The sequence below is a fragment of the Lactuca saligna genome, chromosome 9 (genome assembly GCF_052625555.1).
Source record: "Lactuca saligna cultivar CGN05327 chromosome 9, ASM5262555v1, whole genome shotgun sequence".
Taxonomy (NCBI): Eukaryota; Viridiplantae; Streptophyta; class Magnoliopsida; order Asterales; family Asteraceae; genus Lactuca; species Lactuca saligna.
The window spans coordinates 14,744,118-14,769,039 of record NC_136425.1 but is presented as its reverse complement, the minus strand read 5'-3'; the positions used below and the strand labels follow the sequence as shown (position 1 = coordinate 14,769,039).

The following is a 24,922-nucleotide window of genomic DNA, read 5'->3' as shown; positions in this document are numbered from 1 at the left end:
AAGAAATCGTTGGAATGAAGTTTGTAATTTTAATTGTATTTGAATTTTTATATTTAGCGGGTACCCGTGAACCGAACCGTGGTTACCCGTCTTTATACGGTTCGGTTTTTTTGCTAATTCGGTTCGGTTTCGGTTAGTGCACATGAAGTACCCGCCCCGTGATGACGGTTCACAATTTTATTACTATCCGAACCGAACCGCCCCTTAACACCCCTAATATCATATACAAACAAGCATGATGGGTTCGCTCAGTCATCGGACTAGAATACATACGGGTCCACAACCGTCGGGTTGGGTTACCCCCGTCCCAATCAGTCAACAGACTGGAATACCGATATACCATTGGCCCGCTCAGTCATCGGACTGGAATACCCTCAGTTCCACAACCATCAAGATGGAATACCCCCGGTCTGTTGAATCATGCATATAGCAGTAAAGTCTCACCCCAAAACCATAACATGTAGACATATACATAATAAAATAACACATAATTAATCAACAGACAAACATGCATATATACATATCACTACCGCATAACAACATCCTATATACCAGGATACAGATCTAATAGATCACCATATCATAGCAACATCCTATATACCCGAATACATAACCTAGTAGGTTGGTGTTGGTGCCTTTGACCTACAAATATATCATAACAACATCCTATATACCCGGATAATTATGATATATATATATATATATATATATGTGTGTGTGTGTGTGTGTGTGTGTGTGTGTGGCAAAATTATATATATATATATATATATATATATATATATATATATATATATATATATATATATATATATATGACACACACACATATACACGATAATTGTGAGATCAAAAAGTTATAATTATCGAATATAAAGTAAAAGATTTATATTGTGATAATTATAGGAAATCAATAAGAAAGAAAGATAAAAGATAAAATACCTAAGGTTAATGCATTAGTGAGCTGTTATTACTCATCCTTAGCCTGATTAAATTTGGCTACCCCGAACTTGTAATCCTTAATCTTGCCAGAGCCAGAAAGATATGTATAGATCTATACGGGGATTGACACCCCAACCTGCGATTGCTAGCTACAATCCCGACAGGTTTACTTTCTTTATTAGTTAGACACTATTTGACGTACGATGAAGCGTTGTGTCACACCCCCGAACCAGACGGCGGAAACGTCCGGGGGCTTGCCGTGACTCAATTGAATACCATAACATTGAATATATATGATACATAACAACATTCGTCACCATTCATCAACATAGTACAACCAGTAGTGTTTACATATCATACATTGTTTAAACATTTCATTTCCCAAAAATTAATTTGTTCAATCCATACAAAAATAAACTGCAACCGTCACTGAATATGATTTCCCTTGATTCACTGGTTCCCTGAGAATACAAGTATTTTGAAAAACGTCAACATATGAAATGTTGGTGAGTTCATAAGTAGTGTTTGAAAACGAATGTTTGTATTGTTTGAAAAACCACCAGAAAATCCGATATTTTCTGAAAAGATAAGCTTTTGAAGACATTTGTGAAGATCCATAGGTATGCTTGTTTGTTTCTATACTTGTAAAAAAAAATGTTCATTGAAAATGTATGCATTTCAAATTTGTAAGTATTGAAAACCCTAGGAAAACCCGATGTTCTCCTAGTTCCTTGAATTACGTGATGTTACATTGAAACCATTGCATAGCGTATAGTGTCAGTCCCAGGCGACGTTGGAAGGTTCTCGAGCAGGATTATTTACTAAAAACCCGCGTTACACAAACGCCCAGTTTATAGTTATACTAACGACTCCGAAGGCGTCGTCAGTACTAATCGCGTTATCCAATCGCCCTGACTAGGTGTAGTCCCACATCCGAAGAGAAAGAGGTCACGAAGACCCCGGTAACTCCATTAGCCGGTTGGGGATAAAATGTACGAGGGGTCCCCGACCCGCCTCGCATGAAATGTAGACCTTACTAGCAAGACCAAAGGACCCTTGGGGACCGGTGGTATACAAGCCATTGAAAGTCTATTTACGTTGTGTCGGATCGGTAAAACCCAACACTCCGTAAAAAAAAATGTCTTCGGGCCTTAAGATCAGGTCATTGGGCTAGCTAGGCTCAACGAACAAGATTTTACACTTGTGGGGCCCAAAGATGGTGCGTAGACGTCTGTGCACACTCGTATGTATATGTATAACCAAACGTTACTTGTATGAATCGCAGTGTCGTAGTGTTAGTAGTTGTAGATTTCTATTGGCTCGAGACCGAGCCAATTCGTTTAACAACGACTTTTGGTATTGTAATGTATTGTATTTCGTTGATAGTCGCGGTGCCATTATTTGATCAAATTGTGTATATTGAACTAGCCTTGAAATATTCCTGTTTTCAGCCCCTCATCATTTGTAAAATTTACATTTTCAACCCTTTTTATTAAATACTTCCCGGTTTGGTCTTTAAACTATTTTTCTTGACATTTTAACACCAAAAATTATTGAAATTAATATTTTTCAACATATTTTTCATAAAAACAGTTTAAGTCCTTGAAAATGCAGTTTTCTCGGTTTTAATCCCTTCTTTTCGCAACTTTGACAATTTTGGCCCAAATTGGAAAATTTTTGCAACTTTGGTCCTTTTTAAATTTAAAAAGCATTTTAAACCTTTGAAAAGGATTTGGAACTCTTATAGTCCACTGTTTTACGGAAATTTACAGTTTTGGCCCTCCAAAACAGAAAAATTCGCATAATGGGCCTTATTGGGCCGAAATTTTCATTTTTAGCCCATTAAGCTTGGAATTTATGATTTTAATCCCCTAAATGAGTATATTTCCAGAAATTTATTTATGGAAACTGTTTTGGCACACTTCATCCATCAGAATCTGTGAAATGTCAATTTGGGCCCTTATTTTTGCATTTTTCACATTTTAGGCCCAAAATTTGTGTTTTTAACCCAAGAAAATTATTACTAAACCACTTAGCCATTTTTCTTGAAGCACTTTGTGTTTAGAAATATATTTGAAGCTAAAATCATTAACACAAGATATATCTCGGTTTTGATGGGTTTTAAGGCTAGATCCAACATAAAAACACATAAAAGCATACATATAAGCATGGAAATCATACAAGGCATACAAAACACATATAGATCTACACTTTCACTTGTATTCCCCCCCCCCCCCCCCCCACAAAACTCATAAAAACAGAAAATAGGGGGTATGAAGCTCACCTTGGGTGTTGATTCGGTTTTTGGAAGAAAGAATGGAAGAAATGAAGTGATTTTTGGCCTTAGCACCCTTGATGAAGTCTTGGAGTGTATGAAGCTTTCTAAGGTGAAAAATCACGGTTTTTGCATGGATTAGGAAGAGGTTTTTGATAAACAAAGAATATAAGTCATAGATCCAAGCAAATCCTTACCTTAGATGATGATTTTTGTGGAAAAACTCCTTTGAAGGCTCCTAAATCTCGAGATTTTTAAGTGAAGAGGGAGGATATGTTCTTGAGTGTTCTTGAGGGAGTTTGAGAGATTTTTGGTGTGTGTGAGTGTGTGTTCGGCCGAGAGTGAGAAGAGAGAAGAGAGGAGGTGACATTTGAAGTGTCATGCATGGAGATATGGGCTAAATTGCATGGATACTCAATGGACAATAGTGAGGTGGCACAACAAGTCAACTCTCCCTTTTTTCCTTGGGCTTGGGCCGAGAATGGGGAGAGAAGAAGGAAAAATTGGGCTTTTTGCCCCTAAGTCCAACATTAGAGGTAGTTTAGGGTATTTATTGGCCTTATAAAATAAAATTGTGATTTTTATGCTTTATTAAGCTAGGTTAGGTTAAATTATGGATCAAAGCTTGTGATTTATTTCATTCTAGGCCCAATATGACCTAAAATGTTGAAATAAATTAGTGTGGGTCCAATTAGAGCCCAATTAGGGTCCTAAGCCCATGATAGTCCAATTGGAAGTTTATTGGTCCATTTGGATCCAATAAGGAAGTCTTAGTCCAAAATGGACTTAACCAAAACTTCTAGGGTCTCCAATTGTTTGATGACTATTTGTAGTACTTGCATATTGTATTTGATTGAAGTTTTTGATTCACGTTAGGTTGAATGCATAGATTACATGGCTCAAAATTTACAGTTGTGACACGTTGTGTGGGGAAATTATTATTCTACAATGTTAATTATGGGGGCTCATAGTAATACATTACAACCACCTTAGAGATCCGACTACCTCGAGGGACGTTTTCAAGTAGTAAATAAAATACGTTAGGATTAATAGAATATCCTAAAATACAAAGATAATAAGATAGGATCGGTAAAATATATCCTATAAAGATAGTAAGATAGGAACGGTAAAATATTATATAGAGATGATAAGATAAGATGTAACATTCTGATGTTAAGTTACTTCTAATCTTGGGCTTTATGATTTTAGTATGTTGCGTTTTGGTCCATAAGTTAAGTAATGGTAAAAAGGGGCCCAAAGTGGCTTTTAGTGGAAATTGGGTCGGATGAGTACACCATGCATACATGTGTGTACACTAAGAGTACTAAGGCGCGCCTTAGTACGCTGGGCGTATGAGGGTGGCATGAAAACCCTAATTTTAGGGCCTTGGTTCATATTTAAGCAACATTATAGATTGAAACCCTCTTCTTACTCAGCCTCCATCCGCCATATCGACCCTCAAGCAACCCTAGAGCAAAAGAGAAGCAACTTTGAGCCTTAAGTGAGATTTGGTGTGGTTTGGAAGAAAGAATAAGGTGGTGAGAAGATCTTGGAGTTGAAGTGCTTGGATCTGCGATTGCTACTTGGTTTGGAACATCTTGAAGGTATCAAGCTTGCATCTTTACCCCCTTCATCTTGTAGATCTAGGTTTTTACTCTATTAAGTTACTTTTTGGTCCCAAAATGATGATTCATGAACAAAGCATGTTCTTGACCCATTAAGTCGTCCTTTCAAACCTTTGGAAGGGTCTTGAGTCATAAAAATGGGTTCCAAATGGTTAGTTTTGCTCCATATATCATTTAGAAGGTCTTAATGGATTAAGACCTTGAGTTAAGCACTTATTAGAGATGCTAAGTCATAAAGTCGGAGACTTTATGACTCTAAAGAGTATTTTAGTCATGGATATGCAATATGGACATAAGATCTTTAGCCATTAAGCTCTTGATGGATGTTTTGAGATTTTGGGAGTACGCCCCGCATACTCGAAGTACGCCCTACGTACGAGGTCAACCACCCTGTTGGTGGTCAACATGTGAGGATGCGAGTATGCCCAATGTAACTTCAGAGTACGCCCATCGTACCTTCGGAGCACACCCCGCGTACTCACTCTAAGTCGATTCGGCTGAGTTGACTTGGTTGGGTTGACTTAGTTGGTTTAACCAGTTTGACTTTGACTTTGACCAAGTTTGAGCTTAAGAGTATTTTGGGTAATTTGGGATTTTGATGGAGATCGGTCATTTGATTAGAACAGGTGTTGGTTAGAGAGTTGAGGTTCGGAGTTGGGACCTCATCAACTTTTGTTCAGTTTGTGAGGTGAGTTTTCCTCACTGTACATACAGGTCGAAAGCACCAAGGTTGACCCATTGGTTGATATACTGATATTCACTAATATACTTAGTATGGAATAGATATACATGTTTATGCTATTTGTGGATATGCTAGTCTAGTAGATCTGTAGGACTAACTGTGATTTTGTCTGCATAATTATATGTATATGTTTATTATCTGTTATATATCGACATATTGTGTTGGGTTGAGGTTGTACTGGTCCATGTTGTAGCCAACAAACCCTGCAGTATTCCACATATGAGCTGAGGGTCGGGTAGGGCATGCCAGACTCATACTGAGGGCTCATGAGCATTCCAGATACGAGCTGAGGATCGGGCGGTATGTCAAACTCATACTGAGGGATTAACAGTATTTCAGTCCGATGACTGATATGGCCAGGGAGTAAGCCAGACATAAGCTTTGGACCCCGAGGGCAAGTCAGACTTATATCGTAGGCTCAGTGGTAATCCAGTCTTTTAGTTGTGGACCTATTACATGTTGTTATTGTATCTGTTATATGGTTATGTGTTGGTATTTTGGGTAAACTCACTAAGCGTTGACTGACAGTTTTGGGTAATGTTTTAGGTACTTTGGATGACCGCGAGAATGAAAAGACGTGACCATACACATCCTCTTGTTTATAACCAATGGTTTTGGGAGACTCTGATGTTGGAAAACATTTTGAAAACTATTTTGTTAACACTTTATGGATTTGGGTTGTATTTAAAAAAGTTTAAATTTATCATATTTTTATGGTTGTTGCATAAGAATGGTAAATTACCCCGTGGAGATAGTGGGATAGGAATAGCAGAATATCCTATTCGGAAGACTTATAATTACAAGATCCAATAAATTTTGGAAGATATAATATAGTAAAGTATAGGAAATAAGGAATATAGGTAAAAATGATCATAATCATTGTAATAATTCCTACAAGGTTTTCAAAAAGAGTTTATTCTATGTTTAACTAAAAACCTGTAAATTCACCAGCATTATATTGACGTTTTCAAAATTGCATGTATTCTTAGGATGGAGTAAGGATCAATGTAAGGAAGGACATCGGTTTGAAGATAGATGGATAGGATTCATTTATTCCTTGTAATAGACTATATTTATAAAAAAAATAGTTATGGTTTGTTCTTTGTGATTTGGGTAATCTATGTAAACACCATCACCGCTCGATATTTCCGCAAACGACCGGGAAAGGTGTGACAAAGTCTTCATCCAAAGTTGTGATTGGGGGTTGGAACTTTAAAATGTTTCACGAGAGTTGAATAGAAGTAAACCCAGTCAAATACAAACATGTTATTGAAGTAGGAAACTAGATTTGAATGAACATGTATGTGATAAACTTATACAACACAATCTTATGTAATTAACGTGGATGAAACCAATACTTATTATAAGCTTATTGTACCATATAGAATGTCACATGCTAGCCAATGAAGTCATGTCACTAATGTTGAAATTGAGGTATATGTGAGGTGTGTATAATATGACAGAAACGGACCAATGTTTTCAAAGGACAATACAAGTGGGCTAAGGTGTTCAAAGGACAATGCAAGTGGAGCTAGGTATTAGGGGCGGACGCAAAATTTCATGGTAGGAGTGTCACGGAAAAATCAGGGGTTCCACAATGGTAGAAAAAAAAAATCAAAAAATTTCGAAAATTTTACACTACGTCAGAAAAAGTCAAAGATTGCACAGATCACCGTGTGTCCTATACTTAATCCGTCAATGCAAGGTATAGAAGGATCATCTATAAAAAGTTTTTTTCATGCTACTTGACTATCTTTGAAGACAAAAAGTTAGAAACCAAACTCTATATTTTGACATACCACGAGAAACATTTATAAAGATTTGCCTAAAAATAAAAATTTGACACGATTTGTCCTATTATATTTTGTACAATATTGCATAGTTTTCCAAATTATTGGCACGAATATCATATACTTGTAACTTTGAGTATAAATATGTAAATTTCGTGTCCAACAAGGATATAAACTTTTTGTTTCTTCCTCACTCTGCCACGCTTCCCTTTCCTTTTGCCATCAGCCATTAAACCTTAAACCACACTCATAATCATATAAAATAGAAATAGAGATAAAATATCCCAACCACCATTCTCCGATCACGGTAATCACCCGTTAATCGACTCATTCCTGGATAAATATGAACCGCCGGCGACCCCTATTGACCGTTTTCATCTGCATCTTCATCCACGTCCTAGTCTTTTCTCAGACCCTAAATTCTTTCCCTTTCCCTTTTCCTAAAAAAGTTCACAAAATCGATGGACCCATCAAAACCCTAGTCGTCTTAGTAATGGAAAACCGTTCATTTGATCACGTATTGGGCTGGATCAAGAAATCCCGCCCCGACATCGATGGGGTCACCGGCGAAGAGCACAATCATGTCAACGCCGCCGACCCTGCGTCTAGTAAAGTCTACGTTTCCGACGAAGCCGTTTTCGTAGACTCCGACCCGGGTCATTCTATCCAAGCCATCCGCGAACAGATATTCGGGTCGAACTTGACCCACGCCAACCCGGCTCCAATGAACGGGTTCGTTCAGCAAGCAAATACGATGGGTATTGATGGGTTAGACCGCACAGTCATGAGTGGTTTTAAGCCGGAGCTTTTGCCGACTTACACCGAGTTAGTAAACGAGTTCGCCGTGTTCGACCGGTGGTTCGCGTCGGTTCCTGCATCGACTCAGCCGAACCGGTTCTACGTCCACTCTGCAACTTCCCATGGAGCTTCAAGCAATGTAAGGAAAGATCTCATCAACGGGTTCCCCCAGAAAACAATCTTTGATTCTTTGGACGAAAACGACCTTACATTTGGGATTTATTTCCAAAACATTCCCACCACAATGTTCTTCCAAAGCTTGAGAAAACTCAAATTCATTACCAAGTTCCATGATTATGATTTGATGTTCAAGTATCATGCTAAAAAAGGTAAGTTGCCGAATTATGTGGTGGTGGAGCAAAGGTACTTTGATGTGAATCTTTTTCCGGCGAATGACGACCATCCGTCGCATGATGTGGCGGTGGGGCAGGCTTTTGTTAAGGAAGTTTATGAGATATTGAGGGCTAGTCCTCAATGGGATGAAATGGCTCTCTTGATCACTTACGATGAACATGGTGGGTTTTATGATCATGTACCTACACCTGTCGATCATGTCCCTAACCCTGATGGGATCATCGGCCCTGAACCATATTACTTTCGGTTTGATCGGTTGGGGGTTCGGGTTCCTACCCTGTTGATTTCACCTTGGATCGATAAGAGCACAGTGATCCATGAACCCAGTGGGCCAACTCCATATTCGCAGTTTGAACATTCTTCTATTCCGGCAACTGTAAAGAAGCTCTTCAATCTAGACTCCGACTTCTTGACCAAACGCGATGAGTGGGCAGGGACCTTCGAGAGTTACTTCAATCTTCGTGATACTCCACGCGATGATTGTCCAGGTTCGTTTCTGAATCCTGAAACTTAAATCAGAAAATCAACTAAACGCAATCTGTAATTATTGCTATACAGAAACCCTTCCTGAAATTAAGGTGTCTTTGAGGCCAAGAGGACCGAATGAAGAACAGAGTCTCACTGAGTTTCAAATTGAACTAATTCAGCTTGCATCCCAGCTTAATGGTGATCACACTCTTAACACGTATCCCGAAATCGGAAAATACATGACCGTTGGTGAAGCCCACCAATACGCACACGATGCAATCACAAGGTTTCTGGAGGCCGGAAAAGCTGCCCTGAGAGCCGGAGCCAATGAATCTGCCTTTGTCACAATGAGATCCTCTCTCAGTAGCCGATCTTCACAAAGACGAATTCAAAGCTTTTAATTTCAAAAAACCGTCAATTGTATGTATAGAAACGGTTGTTTTCACGTGTGTACAATAATGGTTTAAATTAGATTTACATAGGTTTTTTTATTAGCCGCCGTTGGATTTGATGAGTGAACCACTGAGTTAACCCGGGTCAGATCGGCTGAATTTATCAATCCATAAGCCGATTCAAGCCACTGGCTTAGAATTCTCAAGCTGTCAAACAATCCATGGGGGACCATGGATGTAACTATTGTTGTTGCCATGTCTTCTACTTGCTGTATTAATGATAAATTATGCAAATTCAATATCATCACATCATTATATTTCTTAAGTCACGACTTACACCCACTACTGTATGCTTGTGTGTGTGAAACAATGGAGGTTTCATGGGAAACCAGTGTAACAGAATCAATCAACACCATTTACCTTCTCTTTTTAGCCTATTCGGTCTTCATATGAAGGATTGCATTTGCCTTTGGAGATGGGTTAGGGTTGAAACCTGCCAATACAGGATTGCATTTGCCTTTGGAGATGGGTTAGGGTTGAAACCTGTTTATTGGCACTCAATATTTCGCTCTAACAAACATTCCTTCAAGTTCTTTTGACCATAGTTTCTTTGTTTATCAATGGGCTTTTGCTATAACGGTTGCTCATATCACAAGCAGGTCGATCTCTCAATGAATCACATTTACCTTTTTTTTCTAACCCTGTTAGTTTAGCCGGTTGTGGCCCATTGGGCTGGGTCTTCTACCCAAGGCCTACAACTTTGATGTTTGGGTCAGTTGTGAATGTGTGATCGACTTTGCAGGCAGTGGTGCAGTGCACTTGGTGGGTTGGATTGTCGGGCAATAAGGTGCTTTAATTGAAGGACCACGAGTATGGTGGTTCGATGCTTTCGGGAAGCCTGTTCAAATTTGTGGACATAACGTGACTTTGGCGGTGCTCTAGACATTTTTATTATGGTTCGGGGTTGAACCTGAGGTCATTCATGGGATTTTTGTGTTGTGTTCCGATAATTCGAGGTAACGACACTAACAGGGTCGACCACTGACATCGTAACCTTGTTTGGTATAAGGTTACTTGTGTGCCATTGTGCATTCGATGCTCATGACATGTGCAATGGTGTGATTGGTGAGTTTGTGGCAATCACATCGGGTTGCTCGAAGGTCGAACCATGGGCTGCAATCGTATGTGGGCTCTTTGCAGCTTGTGTTTTAATCGGGCTCAATATTGTAGCTTGAAAGTTGCATTATGATGACCCATTGGAGGTGGCCCAATTACAATGTGGATGTGGGCTTGGCCCAACTAAAGCCCATCGGATGTTTCAAACGTCACTTTCTTCGATTGTGACTTTTGTCACATGTTTTTTATATTTTTCTAAGAGTGCACCCTTTCTTTAATTGATTCACACTTTAGCCTCATTTTTTTCATCATCTGTTTTCTCCATCCCTTCTGCTTACTCATTTCTTCACTTTCCATGTGATTTTCTCTCATCTAAATTAGCAGCAACACCCTTTATTTCTTTTTTTTTTTTTTTTATAAAAAGAAAGACTCAACGTATGGGCATTTTCCTATTTTATATTAAAACTAAAACAAAACAAAAAAAAACATAATAAATAAAATAAAGGCAAGGGTTCATCACTACATGCATGAAAACCAAAAATATGTCAAGGCATATCTCTCTTTGATTCTCCGATTCAAATTCACACGCACATTGAAGACAATTGAATACAAAGTTCACGGGTTGGCTCAATCAATTAAATGCCACAACCCGCTCAACCCGTGCATGCTCGGAACCACATGTCAGCGGTACCGCCAAAACCTAAACTTGTAGTTGGTTCTTTTGACCATAGTTTCTTTGTTTGTGGTGGGGTGGGTGTTTTACATTTAGGGCTTAGGAATTAGGAACCCCTGTAGTTGCATGGAATTTTGGGTGTTTTTGGATTATGATATTGTAACAGAGGAATGTGACAGTTTTTTTTTGCTACTTGATATTGTAATATCGATTTAGGGTTATTTTGGACATCTTTAGAAATGTGTACCCTTCTGATTGTTGCAATGACAATGTAATGTAGTTATCACCTAATGTTAATGTGTATTTGTTGTTTCAGAACAAACTCATCAAAGCCTCTAAATATGGTAAACCATTAGAAATACACCATGGGCATCATTCTTTAACTATCACAAAAGGTTGAAATTAAATTCATGACCAAAAGGGATAAAGGACCAAAATAAAACTATGACAACAAAGTAGTTCTAAACCATTACATCCAAATGCACAAAGTGGTCCTAAACCAAAAGATAAGTTTTTAAACAAAACACACTAATTCCCGCCTTGACTGCCACCTCCATTCCCTCCTTGACTGCTTCATGCATTCCCTCCTTGACCCTTTCAAGTCCTAGAGTTATGACCCCTATTGTTGTATTTCCCACACTTGACACTAACAAACTTTCTGATAAGTATTTCAGGTTCACTTGCACCATGCTTATGCTTCTAACTATCATACTTTTCATCTACACTTCTCTTTCTCTTGGTCTTTGCTCTCCCAGGTTGAGTGTGATGTGGTGGTGGTGTTAATTTCATTGGACATGTACTTTTTGGCCACATGGATCTCCCATTTATAGGGTCCATAGTGTAAGAGTAAGCTTCCTTCTAAGTTTGAAGCTAATACACTTTGTTGACATAAGTGTAAAGCTCCCCAACTTTGTCTCCATTATCAACCATTTCATGTATTGTAGCTATGGCATGTCTGCATGGAATCTCATTCAACTCCCGCCTTCTGCATGTACATGACATATTTGTCATGTCAACCACATGTTGGTCATGTCATGGACTATAAACTTCATACTTTGCAATCCCATTCCATTTAGCCCTATATTGGACTGAAGCTTCTCTGTTTTTTTCTTAAGTAAATTTAATGTTGTTGGAGTGAGTGGGCCTGGAGCTTCGGTCATCACTTTCATCACATTGCAGATCCTTTTCATAAGGTATTGCCTGATGAACTCAATACAACTTATAATGGGCTTATCCCTGCTATGAATAAGCTTACTGTTGAATACCTCACACGAATTATTGAGCAATATATGTGATCCTGCTCTACATGTATTAAACAAGTACACTATATCAAATAAGTCAAATACATTGAGCACTAGTAAAGCAAAACCGAAGGTAGGGAATATAACCTAAAAAGCGGCTTTTGGCCCAATGGTGGTTGGGGGTGGGGGAGGGTTCTCTTTAACCACTCAAAAGCATCCTTATCAAACTAGCTAAGTTCATTCATGCAATGTTCAAATTCTGGTACTACGGTTGTTGTTGCACACTGCCATAAGTGATCTTTATACTCTTTTGTTTTCCATTTTTCCTCATATTGTCATAAATATTCCTTAGACAGAATCAATGCTCAGCTGGTGGGTACAGCTGTGAAATAGCAGGTAAGAGTCCCCTATAAAAGATTATCCCATATAATTAGTCCTACAAATGGTTAACAAATGAAAAAAATAGTTATACAAAAAGAAGAAAATAGTACCTTTTATCTATCACTCATGAAAGTAAATTTAGAATTAGAATACAACTCTAAGTGCATGTAAAATAGACACAATTTTCATCAACTCTCTTTGTGAGGTATGGGTTCAACCTCTCTAAAATCCTGATTGCATTTAGTTCGGCACAGTCAATTGTCGAAGAAATGGAAAATTTCCTGTTGTAAAGTTATCTTAATTTGTTTGTGTAGTTGTTGTAAATCTCACACGGAAAATTTTCCAGAAAATCATAAAAATGATGAAGGATATTGACATCCCCTTGGAACTTCGCAGTAGACTTTTTAGGATCCATTTAACCTATAAAATAATCATCAAACAAACCCAAACGAAAAACCATCAATTTAGAAATTAACAAAAAACACAGAAACTGATCAACCCATTTCTTACGTCGTGAGCATTAGAGCTCACATCGTGAGTTCAGTTCGACGTGAAATCAGAATCAAGCATTATAGAGGTAAAATAAAACCAAAAAACCATTGGAGTTTGATTAAGTTGTAAATCTAAGTCCATTAAACACACATGCAACAACCAACTCACAAGAAATAGAACCAATTTCGACATTTGTATCTCAAGAACAAAACCTAACTCCTAAACACTTAAAATCAGTAAATTAAAAGTAATAGAGCAATGCATCGTACGCCAATTGAAATAGGAGCACAAAATCAAGAAGACTTTGTAGAAAATTTGAAGGAAAATCGAAGTGTGGGGACCGATAGTGACTACGTTCGTGACTGGTATTGTAAACAATAAAAGTCAAATGTTTGTGGTCGTTTTTCAAGTCAGCCCCCCCCCCCCCCCCCCCCCCAATCACTTTTAAAGCTCACATCATGAGTTTGGGAGCTCACGTCGTGAGTTTTTATATGCACACAAATTAATGATTTCTTTTATTTCCCATGTCGTGGGGCTTAATCCCACGTCATGGTTTTGAGAATTTTGACCAAAACTTTATTTTTCCTTTTAATTATTTTACCACTCATGAAATTAACCCCACACTTGATTTTTTTTTTTACTTTTCTTTTAAAAATTAAAGATAAATAAGATGACTTAACCTAAAAATTAAATAAAAATGCAAAACTAAACAAAGAAAAGGAAAAAGAAAATGCAAACTGAGCTCGGGTTGCCTCCCGAGAAGCGCTTCTTCTGTTTTGAGGAGTCGTGAGTCGGAATCCTTCCCACTCTACCTTGTTGCAGGTGGGAGTGGGCTCTCCTGCTGCTCCTTCCAGCTTCTTTTGTATGTTTGAAACCGCCTTAATTACACATTTTTGAGTTTTCTTTCTTTCTTTGAGTGACTTTGTCTTCAAGCTTGCATTTCAATCCCCTACCTTACCCTTTTATCTTCTCATCTTCTTTTTGCTCCTCTTTTTCTAACTCCTTCTTGGTATTTAATTGCTCATTTTGTTCTTACTCAATTCCCGTCTCGCTAATCTCGTCTTCTTTTTCTTTAACCAACACTGTGACTGGACCTGGTGGTCTTGTAAAAGCAAACACCTCAAAAATTATAGGCGTTGAAACTGGATGTGTTGAATGATTACTTCTTTTCCTGATTGCTCTTTGGGTAAAGGCTCCTCCTATTCCTCCCGCACTTCTTCTTTAACACTTTTAACTTCATCATGCTTAAGAAACTTTGAGTTTCCTTGTTTTACCAGATTTTCATTGGCATGAGATAGGAAAGGAAAAGGCAGTCGATACTGCTCAATGACAGAAAAATTATAATTTTCTTTTATCGTCAATGACATGACACTATTGCCTCCACATCTTGGCGCCCGGGTAGAATCACAACTATTTTGTTCTTCTATTTTTACTTCGAGTGACTGATTAGACTGTTCTTCGAGGACCTCAATATGCACCAATTCTTTCCCTTCTTTTGTATAAACATCCACGACTTGAGAGATTGGGATTGGCTCGGTTTTTCTTGAAGGTGCATCCGGTAGCTTTTCTTGCACAAGCTATGTTAATTGTCCGACTTGCGTGTAGATGCTCAAAATAGATTCTTGTTGTTCTCTAAGTATTGCATCTGTAGTATCATGTCGTTTTTTTCTAGCTTGCATGAATCTAAATAGCATTGACTTAAGAGCATTTATTTTGTCGGATTGGACTTGTTCTATTTGGTATAGATCATGCGTTAGTTGTTGAATTTCTTTTGCATCTCGATCTCTCTTGTACTCCAACTCACAATCCTTTATAGAATGAGGTCCTCCACAAGCTCCGCATTTATCTTGAATAGATCCGCCCAATTTTGTGATCTTTTCTTCCATTACGCTGAGCTTTGCAATTACTACACCGATAGCATCTTGACCTCCATCTTTACTTGATTTTTCTTTAGTGAAATCCTCCTTTGGGTTGTGATACTCTCTGGAATGCTTAGAGAATTATCATATCAAAGCTTTATTTGTTTTCGGATCTTTCATTGTAAAGGGCCCTTGCGAGTCTAGAAGTTGACGAGTGCACACTCACTCCATCATAAAATATCCAGATTTCTTGTTTCACATTGAAGTCATGTTGAAGGAAATGTCGTAACAATCTCTTGTAACACTCCCAAGCTTCATATAATGACTCCCCTTCTAATTGTTAAAAATTCTGGATATTTCTTTTAAGCTTTGCCACTTTCGAAGGAGGGGTAAACTGGTTGATGAACTCATTCTTAAAGTCATCCCAAGTCATGAGTGCTCCAAAGGGAAGTGATTGTAACCATTCCTTAGCCTCACCCTTTAATGTGATCGAAAAAAGTCGAAGCATCACCGTATCTTTACTCATGTTTGGTTCATTAAAGTAATTTGAAATTTCCATCACCTCTTCTATACGCCCATAGGTTTCCTTGTAGTCCTTCCCATAAAAAGTAGTTCCTTTAGCATGCCCAGAATGTGTCCTGGGAGTTCGAACTTTGTAGTGTTTGGGATTTTTGGTGGATCAAGACCCTATATATTGTTGTTCCTTACATGCTGCTTGTACTTGTCCATTCACATGGTCGTGATGTCGCCCATATTTCATGCTAAAACAAAACTAGAAAAACACGCATAAAATGAACTAAATCTAAAAAACGAAAAATTGTAAAGCACTGAACTTACGTCATGAGTTATATCCCTCACGTCGTGAGAACTGAACAAACAGAAAAATAAATTTTATAAAAAGTTAACTTTTTATGGTTTTTATCCCACAAAAAGGATCGATTGACTTAAAACAATTAAATTAACAACTGAAATAGTCGTTCCCCAACAACCGTGCCAAAAACTTGATACGTGCACTTTATATACATATCTAACTTTAAATTTATAAACCTAACCACTTAACTAATTATGTACTTATAGTCAGTGTATCTAGTCAGATTATAGAATAGCTTAGGTAAGTCAGATTATAGAATAGGGAATGAATTTAGCTTATAATATAATTACTAAAAATTAATTTAAAAAACAATAACTAAAGAGGGGGTTTTATATGATTTTTTCAAGTTCATGTTAACTTAAAACTAAGCACAAACGATTGTAAACAAGATTTAGAAGACACTTCCGTTTAGTTTCGAATCCCCCATTTTCCAATGTGTAGTTTCTAAGTGTGGATTTATTCATTTGGTTACCAATTTAGATATAATTAGCACTCTTGATCCGATCTCCTAATATTTTCACCAATTTATGAAATGATATGTAATGATCATACACAAGCAAACACAGAGTTGATTATGAATGATAATTGGGCTATGTAAGATATATCTAAGTTAAACACAATTATGATTAAATTAATGTTCTCCAACACAGTTAAAATTGTTACCTTTATTACTTAATCTAAGATGTGATTACCCTAGCTCTAGCAATTTAATGATCATAAACTACTAGGAAACAAGTTCATGCAATTTAAATGGTCATTAAACTACACTTAACTTGAATCTAAGCAAAAAGATCAAACTTTAACATGCTAGATAATGATAATCAAACACATGCATTAACCAACTTCATAAAATCCAAATATAACCAAGAATCTAACACATAGTATTAGGGTTCATCTACACTAAATGAAAGCCTAATGATTAGCTATTCATGGCAGAAAATAAGTACAAAAAACATAAGAATTCAACGTTGTTAAACTAATGCAACCCAAATGTAATGTGTGATCTTCAAATCTTCAATCTCCAAGTGTTCTCTCCTCCTAAGGGTTATTTTTCGAAGATCTATGGCTTCTAAAATCGTCTATCTATCTAGAAAATCAGATCCAACCTCCAAAAGTCGATGGGTAAAAGGAATATTTATAGTTTCCAATGTCGTGTCTCATGTCGTGAGCAGTAATGGCTCACGTCGTGATCTCAGTACAATTTGTATTTGACAAGGAAACTGCATTCCACGTAGTTATCTTCTGGAAGAATTTGTACTCACGTCGTGAGCAGTAAAGGCTCACATCGTGAAATTGTATTTTACTCAATTTTGAAACAACCCAAAAATACGACCCAAAAATTTTGTTTTTCGATATAATCAAAAACCATAATCAGAGTGTCATATAATAAAACCATACGTGATGTATTCCAACATAAATGAATACACTGTGCGGAAACTGTATCATACTACGGCAAATCAAAACAAACTAAATCAATCCCAGGCTAAAAGCTAAAGCTGTGGTGTGTGCGATGCCGTCACCCCGAGCTCTTCCCTTTGCTTGCGGAAGTACCTGAAACCAAAACTGAAACTGTAAGCACGAAGCTTAGTGAGCTCCCCCAAACTACCACATACCATACAATAACATATAAACACATATTGGGCCTTGCCCACTGCATCGGGCAGAAGCCCAGAAACTGCATCGGACCGAAGTCCGGAACTGACCGGGACCTTGTCCCCTGCATCGGACCGAAGTCCGGAACTAACTGCATCGGACCGAAGCCCGGAAATGACTAGGACCTTGTCCCCTGCATCGGACCGAAGTACGGAACTAACTGCATCGGACCGAAGTCCGGAACTAACTGCATCGGACCAATATCCGGAACTAACTGCATCGGACCGAAGTCCGGAACCGACTGCATCGGACCAATGTCCGGAACTAACTGACTGAACATGGCATAGCATAACACATCAATTAGCATAAACACATATACGACATACTACATCGGGCCGTAGCCCGGAACACATAATACTTAACGCATAAAACATAGCACACAAATCCTGTTCGAGCCACGAAGGCATCGAACATACTAGCTACTGCATCGGACCTAAATCCGGAAACTACTGCTAACTGAACGGGCCGGCATTGTGGCCTTAGACCCGTTCCTACTGGAAGGAAACTCACCTCGTAAGCTGGCTGCTGAGTGTGTGGCTCGGGAAGCTAACGGCTGCTGCTCCTGAATCTCCTCGGCTACAAGTCCATAAACACACTCAATCAAATACTAAACACTGCACTTGGGGTAAAATGACTCTTTTACCCTTGGTCAAAGGTACTCTCATTTGGACTGACTCGTCGAGTTGGGCCACCCAACTCGCCGAGTCCTACTCTCACTTTTCACTCTTACTCGCTGCTACTCGTCGAGTCTGGCATCGACTCGACGAGTACCCTCTTGATCCAAGAACTCAGACAATCTTCATCTGACTCGCCGAGCCGGATGAACAAACTCGACGAGTTGTTCTTGATCTTAAGGAGATTGCCTTGGACTCGCCGAGTTGATGAAAAACTCGCCGAGTCCCTCCATCACTGAGTTTACCCTCAACTCGCTGAGTCCACTCTCTAGCTCACTGGGTTCACTCGACACTGGTAAAAATGAAGGAATCGGGAACTCGCGACCCAACTCGCCGAGTCGTTCTTCCCGACTCGCCGAGTTGCCGCCATGCAACTGATTTTTATTCGATTTTGTTTGAATCCAACACATACAATTGATAGATCTGGGTCCAATAAGCTGATTTACCACGTAAAGTTTCCAACTTTACGTGTACAACCTCATGAATAAGGGAAATAAGGCTAAAAGATGCACAAAATGGGTAGATCTATGGTTAATATGCAAAGTAACTCCAAAAAGACAGTAGGTCTGGGCTCTACAACACCCCATCATTCAGATCCAAAGATATTTCGACTTATTAAGACATTCATGCAAACATAAGGCTTGCAACAAGCATCAACTAGCTCTTAGGAGAGCTCTAATGGAAGTTTAAAGCATATAACAAGAAGGAAACTCCGAAAATACCTCAATTAACTCAGATTTGCCCTTGGATCCGTGCACTACAACTCTTCTCCATGCTTCTTTCTTCTTCTCCTTCTTCACACCTTCACAAAATGGCACCAAAACACTTATAAGCTCTCAAGGGAGGATTAGGGTTCTCTCACTGTGTTCTCAGGGTGAGGGAGGCGAGAATGGGGGCTATAAGGTGGTTTAAATAGTGGGCAACCCCGGGAATTTAGGGTTTCACCCAGACGGATGGACTCGCCGAGTCAGGGATATGGACTCGCCGAGTCCCCGGCTCACGCGTGCTCGAAGTCGCAACCCTACTCGGCGAGTCAGGCTAGAACTCGCCGAGTCCCTCTTGAAAACTTACAACAATTACCAATGAATTAACGTACCGGGAACGGGTCGTTACAATTCTCCCCCACTTGTCTCAGATTTCGTCCTCGAAGTCTGCTACGGCTGGATCTGCAAAAATTTCCGGGTAGTGCGCTCTCATCTCCTCCTCAGCCTCCCACGTCCATTTAGACCCCTTCCGGTGCTGCCACTGCACCTTTACTAGCTGAATTACCTTGTTCCTCAAGGTCTTGATCTTCCGTTCCAGAATCGCGACCGGTCTCTCAATATAATTCAGGCCGCTATCAACCTGGATATCCTCTAAGGGAACGACTGCCGTCTCATCCACCAAACACTTCCTTAACTGCGACACGTGGAAGGTGTTGTGTATCTGACTAAGCTCCTCAGGGAGATCTAACCGATAAGCAACCCGACCCACCCGGGCCAAAACCCTGAAAGGACCAATAAATCTGGGGCCCAATTTGCCCCTCTTCCAGAACCTGATGACACCTTTCCAAGGTGAGACTTTCAGAAGAACCATATCGCCCACCTGAAACTCCAAGTTCGAACGCCTCCTGTCGGCGTAGCTCTTCTGCCGACTCTGCGCAGTCTGCAGCCTACTACGGACCTGCTGGATCAACTCAGTCGTCTTGAGCACCACTTCGGTGCTCCCGATGACTCGCTGACCGACCTCGCCCCAACAAATCGGGGTCCTACACTTCCTCCCATACAGCATCTCAAAAGGAGGTCGATCAATACTCGTATGATAACTGTTGTTATACGAGAATTCCGCTAACGGAAGATACGTATCCCAACTGCCCCCAAAATCTAGAACACATGCCCTAAGCATGTCCTCAAGAGTCTGAATCGTCCTCTCGCTCTGCCCGTCTGTCTGAGGATGAAAAGCGGTGCTGAAATGGAGACGAGTACCCATCTCGTCGTGGAACCACTTCCAGAATCTGGACGTGAATCGAACATCTCGGTCCGACACCACCGATACCGACACTCCATGACGTGCCACAATCTCCCGCACATAGATATCGGCTAACTTTTCCGCCGATATACTCTCCTGAATCGGAATAAAATGAGCACTCTTCGTCAACCGATCCACTACTACCCATATCGAGTCCACTCCACGTGCGGTCCTAGGGAGTTTGGTGACAAAATCCATGGTGATATCCTCCCATTTCCACACGGGAATGTCTAACGGCTGCATCTTGCCGTGAGGTCTCTGATGCTCCGCTTTGACCTTCCGACAGGTCAAACATCTCTCAAGATACCAAGCGACGTCTCGCTTCATGCAGGGCCACCAATAATCAAGTTGAAGATCTCGATACATCTTCGTCGCTCCTGGGTGGATAGAAAATCGAGACTTATGAGCCTCGTCCATCAATACTTGCCGTACCCCACCCCAGTACAGTACCCATATCCTACCATGAAGCGTCAACAAACCCCGACTGTCGTAATCAAATGAAGCTACTCGGCCCACTATCCTCTCACACTTCTGCCTCTCCTCCTTGAGGCCCTCCTTCTGAGCCTCCTTGATCCGCTCCAACAACGGAGTGATCATTGTCATCCTCATACACAAATCTCTGATAGGGGCCGTCGACACCTTGCAGCTCAGGGCGTCGGCCACCACATTGGCCTTCCCTGGATGATAAAGGATCTCACAGTCATAGTCCTTCAGCACGTCTAACCATCTCCTCTGCCTCATGTTCAAACTCGGCTGATCCATAAGATATCGCAAACTCTTGTGATCCGTGTATATAGTACAGCGGACCCCATAAAGGTAATGTCTCCAAATCTTGAGGGCAAACACAACTGCCCCCAGCTCCAAATCGTGGGTAGGATAATTAGCCTCGTGAGGCTTCAACTGTCTCGAGGCATAAGCTACCACATGGCCTCGCTGCATCAATACTGCTCCCATACCTGTGATCGAAGCATCACAATAGACTACGAAATCCTCTACTCCCTCTGGCAAGGTAAGGATCGGAGCCTCGCACAATCTCTGCCTGAGAGTCTCGAACGCCGCCTGCTGCTCAGGCCCCCAACGAAAAACCACCGACTTCTTGGTTAGTCGGGTGAGCGGCACTGCTATCTTGGAGAAGTCCTGAATAAATCTCCGATAATACCCTGCCAACCCCAGGAAGCTCCGAATCTCAGATGGAGACCTCGGGACCTCCCACTGCATCACGGCCTCAATCTTGGCCGGATCTACCAAAATACCCTTCTGGTTGACGAGATGACCAAGAAACTGCACCTCGCGCAACCAGAACTCACACTTGGAGAACTTTGCGAAAAGTCTCTCCCTCCTCAAAGTCTCTAACACCTCCCGCAGGTGCTCCTCGTGCTGCCCCTGTGTCTTGGAATACACCAAGATGTCATCTATAAACACTATTACCGACCGATCCAGCATCGGTCTGCACACGCGGTTCATGAGATCCATGAACGCGGCTGGGGCATTGGTGAGCCCAAATGGCATCACCACGAACTCATAATGACCATACCGGGTCCTGAAAGTAGTCTTCTGTACATCCTCATCTCTAACCCTCATCTGATGATAACCGGAGCGTAGATCGATCTTGGAGAACCAAGACGCTCCCTGAAGCTGATCAAACAAGTCATCAATCCTCGGAAGTGGGTAACGGTTCTTCACCGTTACTTTGTTCAACTCCCGATAATCAATGCACATACGATGCGACCTATCCTTCTTCCTCACAAATAAGATCGGTGCTCCCCAAGGCGAACTGCTCGGCCGAATGAAACCCTTGTCTAACAGCTCCTGAAGCTGTGTAGACAACTCCTATATCTCAGGGGGAGCAAGTCGATACGGTGCTTTGGCTATCGGAGCCGCACCAGGAACTAGGTCGATCCTGAACTCAACCTGCCTCTCTGGAGGTATCCCCGGCAAATCCTCGGGAAACACATCCGGGTAGTCACGAACAATAGGAACATCATCAATCGTCGTCTTGCCCTTCTCCCGGGCATCCAAGACGTAAGCTACAAAACCGGCGCAACCCTGCTGAACATAGCGCCTCGCCCTTACGGCGGAACAAAAGGTCGGTCCTCGCTGGGGCCTCTCGCCCTGAATCACTATCTCTCCCCCACTGGGAGTGCGAACCCTCACTAGCTGAAGCTCACAATCAATCACCGCCCCATTGGGGCTCAGCCAATCCATGCCCACAATAACTTTATTCCCACGCAGGGGAATAGGAACCAGGTCCACTGAAAACTGCTCATCAAATATCTGAAGGGAACACCCTCTATGTACTCTGCCGACTCTCACGGTCCTATCATCTGCTATCTCAACCTCTAATGGGCAATCCAACTTCCCTGGAGCTCTGCTAAATCTCTTGCTAAGCGCAAGCGATACAAACGATCGGGTAGCCCCCGAATCGAACAATACCAAAGCAGAGATGCCATTCACCGAGAACGACCCTAAATAAAACATGTCATCAAGTAATATTCAAACGATATAATAACAATTAAGAGATGGAGGAAAGATACATACCCGTCACCACATCAGGAGTCGCTCGCGCCTCCTCCGCTGTCATCTGAAATGCCCTGCTCTTCGCCACTGGCGCATCAGGTCGGCCCTGCCGGTCATCCGTAATCCTCAAGGTGGCAGGGGCAGGTGCAACCACCTTCCCTGCTGCAGCTAAACTGGGACACTGGGACCTTTTATGTCCCCTCTGATTGCACTGAAAGCAAATCAGATCTGATGCTGTAACCGTAGTAGCAGGGGCCGTACAATCCCTACTCAAATGCCCAGTCCGACCGCACTTGTAGCAGCCGGAACTCCCTGCCTTGCACGCCCCCTCGTGCAATCTCCCACACTTGCCACACCGACCGTGGCTCTGCTGACCCCTGGACCTGTGATTTGAAACCTTGGGCTTTTTGCCCATACTGCCTGAACCCGAAACCGCCTCCGGTTTCCTCTTCTTCTCCATCTCGAGATCAATCTCCCTCTCCCTGGCTCTAGCAATCATATCGTCCAGCGTTTTACAACTGGACCGGCTCACAAACATGTGAATGTCACTCCGCAGCATCTCATGATAACGGGCCTTCTTCATCTCTTCATCGGCTGCGTACTGTGGAACAAGAAGAGCCCTCTCCCTGAACTTGGCGGTGATCTCCGCCACTGTCTCGGTAGTCTGGGTAAGGTCCTGAAACTCCCTAGCTAACTGATGCACCTCAATGACTGGTGCAAACTCCGCCCTGAACCTGGTAGAGAAATCAGCCCAGGTCATGGCATCCAATGCCACATCATCCTAGATGGCATGTCCGACCTCCTCCCACCAATCCCGTGCCCTGTCCTTCAGAAGACAGGACGCCAATCTGACCTTGTCCCCCTCGGGACACCTGCTAGTGCGGAAAGCGTTGGCCACATCTGCCAACCATCTGGTACTCGCTATGGGTTCCCGCGCCCCATGATAGTCTGGAGCTCCGCATGCCCTGATGTAACGCCCGCAGATCCGGGCTAGTCAATTTAAAGGCAATAGGGGTCAAAAACGAATTTTTGACAAAAAGATTAGTTAGAATAAATAATCTTAACCAAGTTGTATAATATGTCACAAGGTTTCCGTACATATAAAGAACGCCGAAATCCGAGTTATAACGAAGAAGTTATGACCCGTCGAAGTTTCACGTCGGAACCAGCACGGCGCCGGGAAGCGTAAATAGTAAATTTCTGATAGAGAGAGATTTAGCCTTAGCGCTCTAAACGAAAGTCGTAGAATATGTTAAACTAAGAACATCGATAAAAAGAACGCCCAAATCTGACTTCGTATGCAGAAGTTATGATTTTTCGAAGTTTCGGATTAGCGGTGTACAGCCCGAAATTCGAATTTTAGATCAATTGATTTTTAGCCGACACAACCTAAACAAGAATCGAAGATCTCGTTATTAGTAGCGTAACGATAAAAAGACAGACGAAAATGGACATCGGATAAAGAAGTTATGAGATTTTAACGGACCAATCCTGTCCCGGACTGTTAAAAATATAACTTTAAAAATAAAGTCAAAATTAGCCCACGGAGTCTAAACGAAAGTTGTAGAGTACGTCTCCACCTACACGTGGATATAAAGAACGTCAAAACGGAGTTCGTATGAACGAGTTACAAATTATAATAGCATATTTACGTATTAAAATAAAGTATAAATCATGTATACGTACACATATATATATATATATATATATACATATGTATATATCATTAGAAAGGTATCGACGATGCGGTCATTATAAGACTAATGTTGAGTTCTTTCGACATTAGTTTAGTACAAATATCATTAAATCCATTTAAAATAGTATTATAGAGGGGTGTTTAGTTGTTTATATAACTAAAAGGTCAATAAGTAATTATGGAGGGTAGTTTTTGAAAATTCAATTAGTATAAATAAGAGCCTTGGGCTCTCATATTTCTTGCACCATTCACTTGATTCAAGAGTCTTTCTCTCCTTATCCCCCGAGCATTTCGGTCCCTCGTGATTCGACTTCTCTTTCTGTAGTTTTAGTATAGTAAGGTGAGCGCTGAAGCGCTGC

The 24,922-nt window shown here is 40.9% G+C and overlaps 1 protein-coding gene, 1 non-coding gene and 1 pseudogene across 2 annotated transcripts; all 3 read left to right on the top strand.

Moving 5' to 3' along the window:
* Window positions 1–7,537: 7,537 nt before the first annotated feature.
* On the top strand, window positions 7,538–9,687 carry NPC1 (non-specific phospholipase C1). The gene is made up of 2 exons (XM_078973553.1): window positions 7,538–9,011; window positions 9,082–9,687. Exons 1-2 carry the CDS (start codon window positions 7,715–7,717, stop codon window positions 9,390–9,392), a joined length of 1,608 nt encoding a protein of 535 aa, XP_078829679.1. The 5' UTR covers window positions 7,538–7,714; the 3' UTR covers window positions 9,393–9,687.
* A 65-nt stretch (window positions 9,688–9,752) lies between these two features.
* LOC145016017 (ammonium transporter 1 member 3-like) lies at window positions 9,753–10,777 on the top strand (annotated as a pseudogene).
* Window positions 10,778–15,408: 4,631 nt separating this feature from the next.
* Window positions 15,409–15,515, top strand: LOC145019073 (small nucleolar RNA R71). Its single transcript, XR_013667392.1, has one exon. It is a non-coding gene; the product is annotated as a small nucleolar RNA R71 (small nucleolar RNA).
* The last annotated feature ends 9,407 nt before the right edge of the window (window positions 15,516–24,922 follow it).

Excerpts from the sequence above, each read along its gene's own strand:
- NPC1 (XM_078973553.1), top strand. The coding sequence starts at position 7,715 with ATGAACCGCCGGCGACCCCTATTGACCGTTTTCATCTGCATCTTCATC. Across the intron at positions 9,012-9,081 it reads TCCACGCGATGATTGTCCAG|AAACCCTTCCTGAAATTAAG; the intron begins GTTCGTTTCTGA and ends ATTGCTATACAG.